At 49.5% G+C, this 12,541-nt stretch overlaps 1 protein-coding gene across 1 annotated transcript; it reads left to right on the top strand.

The window, feature by feature from the left end:
- Positions 1-2,270: 2,270 nt before the first annotated feature.
- On the top strand, positions 2,271-12,333 carry ZNF619 (zinc finger protein 619). The gene is made up of 4 exons (XM_021677536.1): positions 2,271-2,294; positions 6,615-6,741; positions 7,303-7,419; positions 10,910-12,333. The coding sequence occupies exons 1-4, from the start codon at positions 2,271-2,273 to the stop codon at positions 12,331-12,333; spliced, it is 1,692 nt and encodes a 563-aa protein (XP_021533211.1).
- The last annotated feature ends 208 nt before the right edge of the window (positions 12,334-12,541 follow it).

Raw genomic sequence — 12,541 nt, 5'->3', positions numbered from 1 at the left:
CACCCTGTCTATCCTGTGGGAAGAAGGGAGCAGAGGGGGCCAGACTGGAGACCAGAACAGTTAGGAGGCTGCTACAGCAATCCAGGTAAGAAGAGATGCAGAGGAAGGGATCAGTTATGACTCCCCCATTGAATGATTTGGTTGGCTGGATGGAGAGTGGTGCTGAATCTACCTCCATAGGGTTAATGAGGTAAAAGGTCACTAGCAAGACCCCCATTGACCCCCTTTCTTCACAGGAATGTTAACCTTATCTTTTAGAGGCAAACAACAGGAAGAGCTCCAGCTGGCCTAAACCAGCTTGAGCTTGACCCCTGGCTTACACCTGTGCAGATGGACCATGGAGTGGTCATTATAATGTTAAAATTTCCCTCTTCGTTAACATAACACAGAATGCATGTATAGGCATGTTTTCTAAGTACACCTGCGCAACCTTATGCCCACCTTTACGTGTGATGACAAAAGTCCCCTTTCTGAATATTCATCCCAACCTTAAGTAAAAAAGAACCCACTTACCTCCACTGGGGGAGTCACAGCTTTGGAAGTTATTCCCCACGATCTCCTTCTTTGCTGCAAATAAAATTTCCTTCGTGTGACAGCACCACCTGGTGTAGTCTCTACCTGTAACTCACCAAGGATCAAACTCACCTAGTTGGGCTACAGTGCAGTTTGGGGGAGGCGGGGGAGGGACAGGGCAACCCTAGAAAGTGGAACAGGAGGGTGAGGGAAGGATGACAAGATCCGTCAGGAACACTTTGAGTTTTAGGTGCCTGTGGATTAGCCAAGTAGAAAGAAACAATGGGCAGGTTGATACACAGGACTCTAGCTCAAAGATATCTGCACAACACCTGGCACGCCTGGCCAATAGGAAACACTGCTGCAGGTGCTATCATTCTATTTGGACTGGAGAAAGAGATACGGGAGTGTGTTTTAGGAAAGTGGCAACGACACACAGGAATAACAATGTCCGCAACAACAGAGCTAGAACTTACTCTGACTTACTTATGATGCAGAACCAGAAGTTGTCATTAAGTGCTTTGCACGAGTTGACTCACTCAATTGCCGCACTGAGTTTGTGAGTTCGAAACTACTGCCGTTCCCAACTGAGAAACGGAAGCACAAAGTTTCAGTAACTGGCACAGGCCATGCAGTGAATAGGTGGTGGAGCCGGGATCAGAACGGGGACAGTCAGACCTGGGACTTGGCGACCTCAGGTCACAGCCTCGAAGCCGCTGGACAGAGACTGGGGCTGGGAATTCATTAGGAGAGGAAGTTACTGCTGGCAAGCGCTGGAGCTCGCACGCAGAGCCACGCGGAGTGTGGTGCGGACTCGATGTCCCCGAGTTGCTGCTCTCCGGCTGGGGCGCGGCGCCTCGCAGGCAGGGCGGGAGGAAAGCCGGCGCCCGGGCGCGGGTGGCGGGTCTGGCTCGGGACCATGGAGAAGGCCAGCCTCCGGGCTTCCTAGAGCGGCGCGGGTGGGCGCGCCTCCGCTCGCGCTTCCGCCTCGGCTGCGATCTGGGGGAGCGGCGGGGCGTTCGGCGCTCCGCCTCCGCGCGGTGGCGCGCCCCGCACTGTCCCCGAGCTTGGGCGTCGGGGCCCGCAGACGCCGCCCGAGGGGCCCCTGCCCGCAGAGGCACCATCAACCCTCCTGCCCCGGAGAGCTGGCCTGACGTCCCCCGGCTCGCGGTACTCAGGGTGAGGGCCGGTGACGCGTGGGGTCGCCCGCTTGCCGGGTGGAGTGTGCAGATTCCCGTCGGGTTTCCGGTCAGCATCGCGCCCTGGGACGTCAGGCGTCTTCCCCTGTCCCCTGGGGCCAGATCACCACTTGCATTTTGTCCCGGGGCCCCGTTACCCTACATTTTCTCTAAATGCTCGTTTTGGTCTTTGCCACCTTTGCTGGAACCATTCAGTACAGACTACTTAGTAATTCATTCATAGTGGGCCAGGGATTTTCTTGAAAGCTACAAAACCACTGCAGTTCTTGACTCTTGCTTCAGAGATAGTCTTTCGAGGAATTTTCAGCCTCACCAGGCAGATTTGTAGCATTTACAAAGGAAGCAGATGCAGCACCGCATGAACCACTGGAGAAGGTGCACTGAGAACATCCAGAGTGTCCTAGGAATATTGTTTCCAATGAGAGAGGCACAGAGACTGAGGGGAAAGAGGTGGGGAACGAGGCAGGGTCAGCCTCATTGTGATTCTCTCTCTTAGCTCCACAGGTTCTTGCTTTTCCAAACAGAGAGGGCAGTGCATGAAGCCAGGGGTCGTCAGCCATGCTCCAGACAGTGTGGTCCCAGGTGAGCTGAGCTTTCTTCCAGCTTTCCACATTCAAAAGAGATACGATAGATGACTATAGGAATAGTAGCCTGGCCTGACCAGTCCCATGCTTAGCGTTGCATCCATCAGTAGAGTATGGCAGAGGAGTATGTTAGGGGAGGTGATGAGGGTGAGTAGGTAAACTTGGGAGGATCAGGTCGGTTGGGAAAGAAGGAAGCACCAGCTAAGAAAACTCTCCTAGAAGTGAGAGTCTACATCCAAGCCGACTGTGGACCATGAATGTGCGGGAGTGGCCGGGCGTTCGGCGCTCCGCCTCCGCGCGGTGGCGCGCCCCGCACGAAGGGGGTTGCTGGAAAGGTAGAGTCTCAGGCCCCAACCCAGATCTCCAGAATCAGAATCTACACTTGTACAATATCTGGGGAACAAATGGGCAAGTTAAAATTTGGGGTGTGCTAGTGTGCCTCGCACCATACAGAGGAAGGCCACCTCCTGCATTTGAACAGTCATTCCCACAGGAGGAGTTTGCCCTGCGGATCACAAAGTCAGGGTACAGTGAAGCCACCACTGGGGAGCCTTTGGAGAGAGTGGATTGACAAGGGAGGTGGATTCTTGCTGAGTTTGGAGCTGATGCCAGTGCCTCCGGCCCTTTGCATAGATTACAGCTTAATCTCTGTGAAAGCCTGTATCCTTTGTTGGCACAAATTCATGCAGCACTGGAAGCAGTTGTCCTTCCAGAATTTTCCTGGCACTAGAGGATGCTTGCATTGAATTTTTCTCCAGCATCCTAGATCAGGGAATGAGAAAGCTGGTGTCTCGTGTATTGGATGTGTCATATAATTAGGAAGCCCTATCCAAGACTTAAGAATAATGTGTATGTAGACATCAGACCGTCCACTTCTGTTTCACCACTTAAGTCAAAATTAGTTCCAAGTCAGGAAGTGTTTAAACATCTGTGGGGGCAGTCTGTTCTCTCCTGGTGCTTTGCGTGGGGTATAGTAGTCACTCAGGATTGGCTTCCAGTAAGGAAACCCCAAGGGACAGTGGTTTAAACGAGATAGAGGCTCTCATGCAAGAGAGGTAGGGGAGAGGCAGTCCAGGGACATTGTGGCAGTGTTACCCCACACCGGGCTCTTTCTCTTTTTCTGCTTCACCATCCTAGCACTGGCTTTCATGCTCAAGGCTGCTTCATGCTGCTTGAGCTCCAGCTATCATGTGTGCATTCCAGATAGAAGAGGAGATGACAAAAAAGGCGAACCTCTCATCAGTTTGCACTCTTTCAGGAACCTTCCCAGAGAGTCCCCAACAGTTTTTGTACTTGTGTTTCATTGACCTCACTTAGTTGCCAGAGCTGGGAGCAGCCCCAAGTAAAATTAGGATTCTATTATTAAAAAAGATAAGGATTCTATTATATAAAAAATTAGGATTCTATTGTATAAAAAAGAAAGGGGGGGGAAATACGCACATATATGTTTAGACAATTGTCAGTCTTTTTTTTTTTCCTAAAGATTTATTTATTTGAGTGTGAAGGCGGGGAGGGAGACAGAGGGAAAGAGAGAGAGAATTCTCAAGCAGACTCCCCACTGAGCACAGAGCCCGACATGGGGCTCGATCCCCACACCCTGGGATCATGACCTGAGCCAAAATCTAGAGTCAGCTGCTTAACCCACTGAGCCACTCAGGCGTCCCTAGACAACTGTCAGTCTTATCTACGATCTCTATTAGAAATGTTCCCCTAATCTCATCTGTACTTTTAAGTGCTGAGATTTATATAACACCATGTGCCAGGCGTTGTTTTAGTTCTTTTTTTTTTTTTTAAGATTTTATTTATTTATTTGAGACAGAGAGAATGAGAGAGAGAGAGCACATGAGAGGGGGGAGGGTCAGAGGGAGAAGCAGGCTCCCCGCTGAACAGGGAGCCCGATGCGGGACTCGATCCAGGGACTCCAGGATCATGACCTGAGCCGAAGGCAGTCGCTTAACCAACTGAGCCACCCAGGAGCCCGTTTTAGTTCTTTACATATTAACTCATTCCACCCTTACAAGAGCCTTATAAAATAGGTACTCGATTATCCTAGTTTTCCAAATGGGGAAACTGAGGCAAAAGAGTTTGGGTATCTCATCCAAGGTCACACAGCTCATGGTTATCAGAGATAGAATCTTATTTATTTATTTTACAGATAGAGACATAGTAAGAGAGGGAACACAAGCAAGGGGAGTGGGAGAGGGAGAAGCAGGCTTCCCGCCGAGCAGGCAGCCCGGTGCAGGGCTCGATCCCAGGACCCTGGGATCATGACCTGAGCCGAAGGCAGACGCTTAACGACTGAGCTACTCAGGCGCCCCTCAGAGATAGAATTTGAGCCTAGGGAGTCTGACCCTAGAGCTGAGTTTGTCAACCGTAGCACTGTTGACATTTTGGGCCAGATAATTCTTTGTTGTGGGGGGCTGTCCTGTGTGTTATACGATGATTAGCAGCATCCCTGGCCTCTACCCACTAGATGCCAGTAGCACCCCCACACCCCATGGTTGTGACAACTAAAACCGTCTCCAGGGGTCCTGGGATCGAGCCCCACACTGGGCTCTGCACTCAGCGTGGAGTCTGCTTCTCCCTCTCCCTCTGCCCCTCCTTCCCCCACTTATGCATGCACTCTCTCTCTCTCTCTCAAATAAATAAATCAATCTTAAAAAAAAAAAGAGTCCCCAGACAGCGAGTGCCCTATGTCTCCTGGTGGGCATTTCCCTGTTGAGAAGCACTGCTCTGAAGCCCGTGCTGCGCTATCTCTGAACACACTTCCTCTGTAGGGGAATCAAGAGCCCCGCTTCATCATGGAGAAGGAGTAAGTGCTAGCAAAGGACAGAAGCAGAGTGATCAGAGGTGGAGCAGGAAGTTGAGAAGCTGAATGTTGTAGAAAACAAGGAGCAAGGAATGCATTGATAATTACAGGGGTGCCTCAGAGGTGTGGAGGGGTAGAAGCCATGATATGAGGAAGGAAGGTCCATGTTCCCAGCTGTTGGCTCTGAAGGAAGACAGAAGGTTGGTTAACATTCGGGGGCAATGAACTATCTATTGTGCACTGTCCAGGAAGGTAGCCACTAGCTGTATGTGCCTGTTTAGAATTAAAGTTAATTAAAATGAGAAATTCAGTTCCTCAGTCACATGAGCCACATTTAAACTTCCTGGTCAAGGTGATACCTGATTTCTTCAGTGTATAGTTACTATCTTTCCTTGCAACTGATCAGAAATCAATGGGGAGACATTTACGATTATGCAAGTATCCTGCTCCTGGTGGAAATTTCCTCCTCGATGTAGCATCCATGGGTGATTCTTGCCTGAACCAGTCTTTACCATGATGGCTGCAATCCTATATAGTACGTCTGTAGTTGTATTTCTTCCCCCCGGCAGACACTAGGCACAGAGAGGTTGTTGACGTGACAGACTGGGGTAGAATTCACTGTCAGTCAAGGAGAGATGGTATAGTGCCACTCACTTGAATAGTGGTTGGTTCACTTTGAAATGTTTGCTTCCTTATACAACCTAGCAATACTCAGATAAAGAGGACTCCCTTTTGTCTATTTCAAAGTGCTTAACATCACTGATTTCCATCATCTGTAATAGGGAATAATAATTTTTACATCGCATGTGTGTTCTGATGATTGAGTGAATTGATGTAAAAGTAGTTGACACAGGACAAGGGATGGTTTCCTTCTCCCCTGAGAAGGTGGAAGTGGCCCCATCGGGAGCAGGGAGACACACCTGGTACAGAGGGCAGTGTTGGCAGGTCGGACGGAGCTTAGGTGATCTGGGGGCAGGTGCCTGCTCAGGGATGAAGACTGCCATCCTGTCCCTGGAGTCGGGTGTTAGAGGAGGCGACGACACTGCACATTGCCTTCAAGGGACAACCAGCTCTCTGATAAGGTAAGATGGCAGAAAGAGGGAGGACCAACCAGAGTGGAAGGAACTCTGTGCCCGTGGAATTTTTCCTCTGTCTATAAAAACGCATGGAGGGGGGACACCAGAGAGAAACCGAGTGGATGGAGTGGATGGATTCAGGGTGAATGATAGATGCTATGGTCATATTAGAAGACATGCCGGAAAGATGGACCCAGCTCATGGAACCAGACATGGGGTTGATGTGACCACCAGGCAGGGGCGCCTCAGAGGTGTGCAAGTTGAAAATGTGCTGAGGGCTGTCCCCAACTGGGATACGGTTGTGGCTGTCCTTGCCAGTACAAGCCTCCCGAGGGGCTCGGAGCCATGGACTCCAGTAGAGTCAGCCCTTCCCTGGAGTTCAGGCCCCTCCTTAGCCCTCACACAGGGCTTGAGCAGGTGCCTATTGTTTCAGGAGCCAGTGACTTTTGAGGATGTGGCCGTGTACTTCACCCAGAATCAGTGGGCCAGCCTGGACCCCATGCAGAGGGCCCTGTACCTAGAGGTGATGCTGGAGAATTATGCAAACATAACTTCCTTGGGTAAGTCCTTCCTTGTCCCTGAACCAGCTCTGCCCTAAGGGCCCCTGGCTTCCTCCTTGGTGGATCCGGGTCTCTCATATCCCCAGGACTGGTGCACCATGAGCCGAGCTCCCTAATCCCCTGTTTTGGGAGTAGCTAATGGAGAAAGATCTAGGCTCACTTTGGTTTTCAGCAGGATTTGCCTCTTCCCTGTTTCCTGATGGGGACTCTCCTGAGAGGGGTTTTTGCTCTGGGCACAGACAGCTGAGAGGGTTCCTGGATCCTCCACTCTTCCAGTTCCCTGGAGTCCTGGGCTCCATCTGTCCTGTGTGAGAGTCTCCTAGGACCCCCTGTATGCACCTCTAATGACAGTAGGAGCTGTCTGTCTTCTCTGATAGAGCCAGAGGAAGCCTCCTCTTGAGCAAAACAATTTGAGCCTTCCTTAGAACCCCAGATTCTTTCCACACTGAGCTCACTTAGTGTCCTGGGATGTGAAATTGTTCACCTGGCAAAGCAGAGGGTGGGCTGAGGGGGTCAGCAGGGACTCTCCTCAGCTTCCTGTTCCTTTTCTTTTTCCTTCAGCAGCATTGCCATTCCCCAAACCAGATCTGATACTCCAGCTGGAGCAAGGGGAAGCACCATGGGACCTGGATCCCTGGACACCCCTTGAGGGAGAGGCCCTGGGAGGTGTTCACACAGGTAAGCAGGAGAACTTACCACCTTCCTCTTTGCCTTGGCCTCCTCCTGTCTTTTAATGATTCAACATGAAAAAGGTTTTGCTTCTGTCATACCAGTTCTTAGGATGAAGATGTTCACTCTCATTCAGAAAAGTGACCCTTGATAGAGCTTCAGCTCCATACTGAAAAGACCCATTGAAAATTTCATTTTCTATTATTTTTCTTTGCAAACCTAGAGGATTTCAAAAATGCATAGTGAAAATAGGCTTTTGGGGGTCAATTTAGGAATATAAACACAATGTAGTAAGAGCTTGTTTCTTATTTTTAAAGATTTATGTATTTATGTATGTATGTATTTATTTATTTATTTATTATTTGAGCGAGAGAGAAGGGGGAGGGGCAGAGGGAGAGACAGTCTTTAGCAGACTCTGCACTGAGCACGGAGCCTGATGCGGGGCTTGATCCCACGACCCCAAGATCATGACTGGAGCTGAAACCAAGAGTTGATGCTCAACCAGCTGAGCCACACAGCACCCCAGAGCTTGTTTCTGTAAGAACATTTTGTGTATGTGGGTGTATGAAACTGTACATGGGAAGAGAGTTTTTATGAATTCCTAAACACTATCAATTAGCTTTTGAAAGAAAGCCTCTTTATTTATTGGGAATGAATGGTTTCCTTTTCTGAAAGGTACAGAATTGAGGTGAATGAGAACCATCCAGAGATTGGGTGTTTAGCTTTCTCATTCAGTTGGCCCTGTTCTCATGCTCTCTCCATCCCTTATGTTGTTCAGAGTCTTATAAACCAAAGGCTCCCTCCTAATTCAATCCACTTCCGTCCTCGTCAGTGCCTTTGTGCTGACTCAGCACTTCCTGTCATCTTTTTTTTTTTTTTTAAGATTTTATTTATTTATTTGAGAGAGAGAGCACGAGCAGGGGGAGGGATAGAGGGAGAAGTAGGCTCCCCGCCGAGCAGGGAGCCCAACTCAGGGCTCGATCCCAGGACCCTGAGATCATGACCTGAGCCAAAGGGAGATACTTAACCAACTGAGCCACCTAGCACCCCACTTCCCACCATCTTGATGAGAAACCTTTCCCCGCCAACCACCTGCAGTGATGTTTCCCTTTGCCATAGCTGTGCGTGGTCTATTTAGTCTGCCAATAGCTTTAGGCCAGTGCTGTCCAATAGGACACTGTCTAGTGATGGAAATGTTCCATATCTGTGCTGCCCAATATGGTAACCATTGTCCTCATCAGTTCTTGAACTGTGGCTAGTTCAAACAAGGAACTGAATTTTGAATTATGTTCCATTTTCATTAAATGTAAGTAGCCACATCTCAGTCGGTTAAGTGTCTGCCTTCGGCTCAGGTCATGATCTCAGTCTGGGATCGAGCCCCACGTCAGGCTCCCTGCTGAGCGGGGAGTCTGCTTCTCCCTCTCCCTCTGCTCCTCCCTCTGTTCATGCTCTTGCTCACGCTCTCTCTTTCAAATAAATAAATAAAATCTTTAAACAGCCAAAAAAATAAAAATAAAAAAAAATTTAAGTAGCCACAGGTGTCTAGGGGCTGCCTTATGGGCAATGCAGCTTAAAACAAGTACACGAACAGTCTCCACCTGCCTTTTAGCTTCTAGATCAGTGGTTTACAATTTCAGTGAGCATCAGAATCTCGTGAGGGGCTTGTTAGAACATGGACTTGCTGGATACCACCCCCAGAGGTTCTAATTCAACAGCACTGGGGTGGGACCCAGGAATTTGCATTACTAGCAGGTTCCCAGGTGATGGTGGTCCGGGGACCACACTCTGAGGACTACTGTCCTTGAGAATCTAAAGCCATACCTTTTAAACTCTGGATTGCAACTCATCAATGAGTTGTGCTCAGCATTTAAAAATTAGTCTGGGGCATCCAAATGGCCAACAGACACATGAAAAAGTGCTCAATATCTCTCGGCATCAGGGAAATCCAAATCAAAACCTCAATGAGATACCACCTCACACCAGTCAGAATGGCTAAAATTAACAAGTCAGGAAACGACAGATGTTGGCGGGGATGCGGAGAAAGGGGAACCCTCCTACACTGTTGGTGGGAATGCAAGCTGGTGCAGCCACTCTGGAAAACTGTATGGAGGTTCCTCAAAAAGTTGAAAATAGAGCTACCATATGATCCAGCAATTGCACTACTGGTTATTTACCCCAAAGATACAAAAGTAGGGATCCGAAGGGGTTCGTGCACCCCGATGTTTATAGCAGCAATGTCCACAATAGCCAAACTGTGGAAAGAGCCAAGATGTCCATCAACAGATGAATGGATAAAGAAGAAGTGGTATATATATACAATGGAATATTATGCAGCCATCAAAAGGAATTAGATCTTGCCATTTGCAACGACGTGGATGGAACTGGAGGGTATTATGTTGAGTGAAATAAGTCAAACAGAGAAAGACATGTATCATATGATCTCACTGATATGAGGAATTCTTAATTGCAGGAAACAAACTGAGGGTTGCTGGAGTGGGGGGTGGGGTGGGAGGGATGGGGTGACTGGGTGATAGACACTGGGAAGGGTATGTGCTCTGGTAAGCACTGTGAATTGTGCAAGACTGTTGAATCTCAGATCTGTACCTCTGAAACAAATAATGCAATATATGTTAAGGAAAAAAAAAGAAGAAGAAGAAGGTAGCAGGAGGGGAAGAATGAAGCGGGGGAAATCGGAGGGGTAGATGAACCATGAGAGACGATGGACTCTGAAAAACAAACTGAGGGTGCTAGAGGGGAGGGGGGTGGGAGGATGGGTTAGCCTGGTGGTGGGTATTGAGGAGGGCACAATCTGCATGGAGCACTGGGTGTTATGCACAAACAATGAATCATGGAACACTTCATCTAAAACTAATGATGTAATGTATGGGGATTAACATAAGAATAAAAAAATAAAAAAATAAGGATTTGATATGCATGTGTTAAAAAAAAAAAATTAGTCTGGGGCTCCTGGCTGGCTCAGTGGGTAGAGCATGTAGACTCTTGATCTCAGGGTCATGAGTTTGAGCCCCACATTGGGTATAGAGATTACTTGAGATAAATAAATAAATAAAATTTGAAAAATTATGTAGTTGTGAAAAACCTAGTTCTTCTAATAGAGAAGACTCAGTTAAAAAAAAAAAAAGGGAGGGGGCGCCTGGGTGGCTCAGTTGGTTGAGCGACTGCCTTCGGCTCGGGTCGTGTTCCTGGAGTCCCGGGATCGAGTCCCGCATCGGGCTCCCTGCTCGGCAGGGCGTCTGCTTCTCCCTCTGACCCTCCTCCCTCTCATGCTCTCTGTCTCTCATTCTCTCTCTCTCAAATAAATAAATAAAATCTTTAAAAAAAAAAAACTAGTCTGGACTACACTAGACTTAAATAGACCAAAATAGTATAAAATCTGCCAAAAATGCATCAAAATGCATCACTCTCTCTTTTTTTTTTTTTTTTAAGTAAACTCTACCTTTCTAGCTTCAGAGCCTCTGTTTTCTTTTTATCATACTAGGTGGTAAAAACAAGACTGAGAGTGAGGAGCAAAGCCCAAGACTAAACATTTCTAAAGACTCAGCGGCCCATAGACTGATGGCGGAGGGGCTGCTCACAGAAGCTCCCCAGCACCCTCACCTTAAGGACAACTTAGGCAGGCCACAGCCGTGTGACGCAGGGGAGAAACCAAACCAAGGAGGTTTCACGGACTTGCTGGTCCAGGACTACAGATCCCCCGTCATCAAAAGGGAGGAGGCAGGCAGGAAGCCGGAAGGAAGCACCGGTGTCAGCACCCACCTCCTGTCAAAGCAGGGCCTCCCTGGAGGACCGGCGTTTTACAAATGTGGTGAGTGTGGCCGATATTTCAGCCAACATTCAGACCTTCTGCAGCATCAGAGGATTCACACTGATGACAAGCCCTACAAGTGCAGAGAGTGCGGGAAAGCCTTCAGGTATAACTCAAAACTCTCCCGACACCAGAAAATCCACACCGGGGAGAAGCCTTACTCGTGTCAGGAGTGTGGACAAGCCTTCGGTCAAAATTCCCACCTCCTTCAGCACCAGAAACTCCACAGTGGAGAGAAGCCCTTCGGATGTCAGGACTGTGGGAAAACCTTCAGCTACAACTCAAAACTCATCCGGCATCAGCGAATCCACACCGGGGAGAAACCCTTTCAGTGTAAGGACTGTGGGAAGGCTTTCCGGTGTAGCTATGACCGAATCGTCCATGAGCGCACCCACACGGGGGAGAAGCCCTACGAGTGTCAGGAGTGCAGGAAAAGTTTCAGTTCAAATTCAGTCCTCATCCAGCACCAGCGCATCCACAGCGGGGAGAAGCCCTACACGTGTCAGGAGTGCGGGAAGGCCTTCCGCCGGAGCTCCGTGTTTCTCCAGCACCAGAGGCTCCACACTGGGGAGAAGCTCTACAAATGCAAAGAGTGCTGGAAAACGTTCAGCTGTAGCTCCCGCTTTACAGTGCACCAGCGCATCCACACCGGGGAGAAGCCCTATGGCTGCCAGGAGTGCGGGAAGGCCTTCAATCAGAAGGTCACCCTGGTCCAGCATCAGCGGCTCCACACCGGGGAGAGGCCTTACGAGTGCAAGGTGTGCGGGAAAGCCTTCAAGTGGAGCGCAAGTTTCATTCAGCACCAGAAGTTGCATGCTCGCAAGAAGGCCACCCAAGTGACAGGGCCAGCCGTGGTTGGGCCCCGCTGCCCTGCTTCCGGCCGCCCCCCTCTGCCTGCCCAGCACGAGCGCTCTGCCCCCTCCGGGCCAGCGGCCGCCCCATCTTCCCCGCACCCCACGCTCCTTCCTCCCTCCCTGCCTCTCTTTGTGCTGCTCCCCTCGTCCGAAATGGCCAGTTCTTCCCCTGTTCAAATAGTGCATTGCTTTCAGGATCTCACTTCCGCTGGCAGCCTGAATCCTTTGTCCCACTCCCCATGAGCTCCCTCATGTGCTCGACCACCCACCCACCTAGAGTTACCAGTTTCCCTGGGCTCCTGACCATGCCTGTGTTTGTCTTCTGGGCCGTGGAGTCATTATTGTTTTCCCAACTCCATTTATGTTCTCACGCGTAAGAACCATGTTTGACTCCTCTCTTCCATCCCCTGGGTGGGAAATGGTAGGAGTTGTCCTTTGTGGTGTCCAGTTT

Source organism: Neomonachus schauinslandi, chromosome 1 (assembly GCF_002201575.2).
Source record: "Neomonachus schauinslandi chromosome 1, ASM220157v2, whole genome shotgun sequence".
Lineage (NCBI taxonomy): Eukaryota > Metazoa > Chordata > Mammalia > Carnivora > Phocidae > Neomonachus > Neomonachus schauinslandi.
The sequence above is the reverse complement of the archived record's forward strand: the minus strand, read 5'-3'. Positions and strand labels throughout refer to the sequence as shown.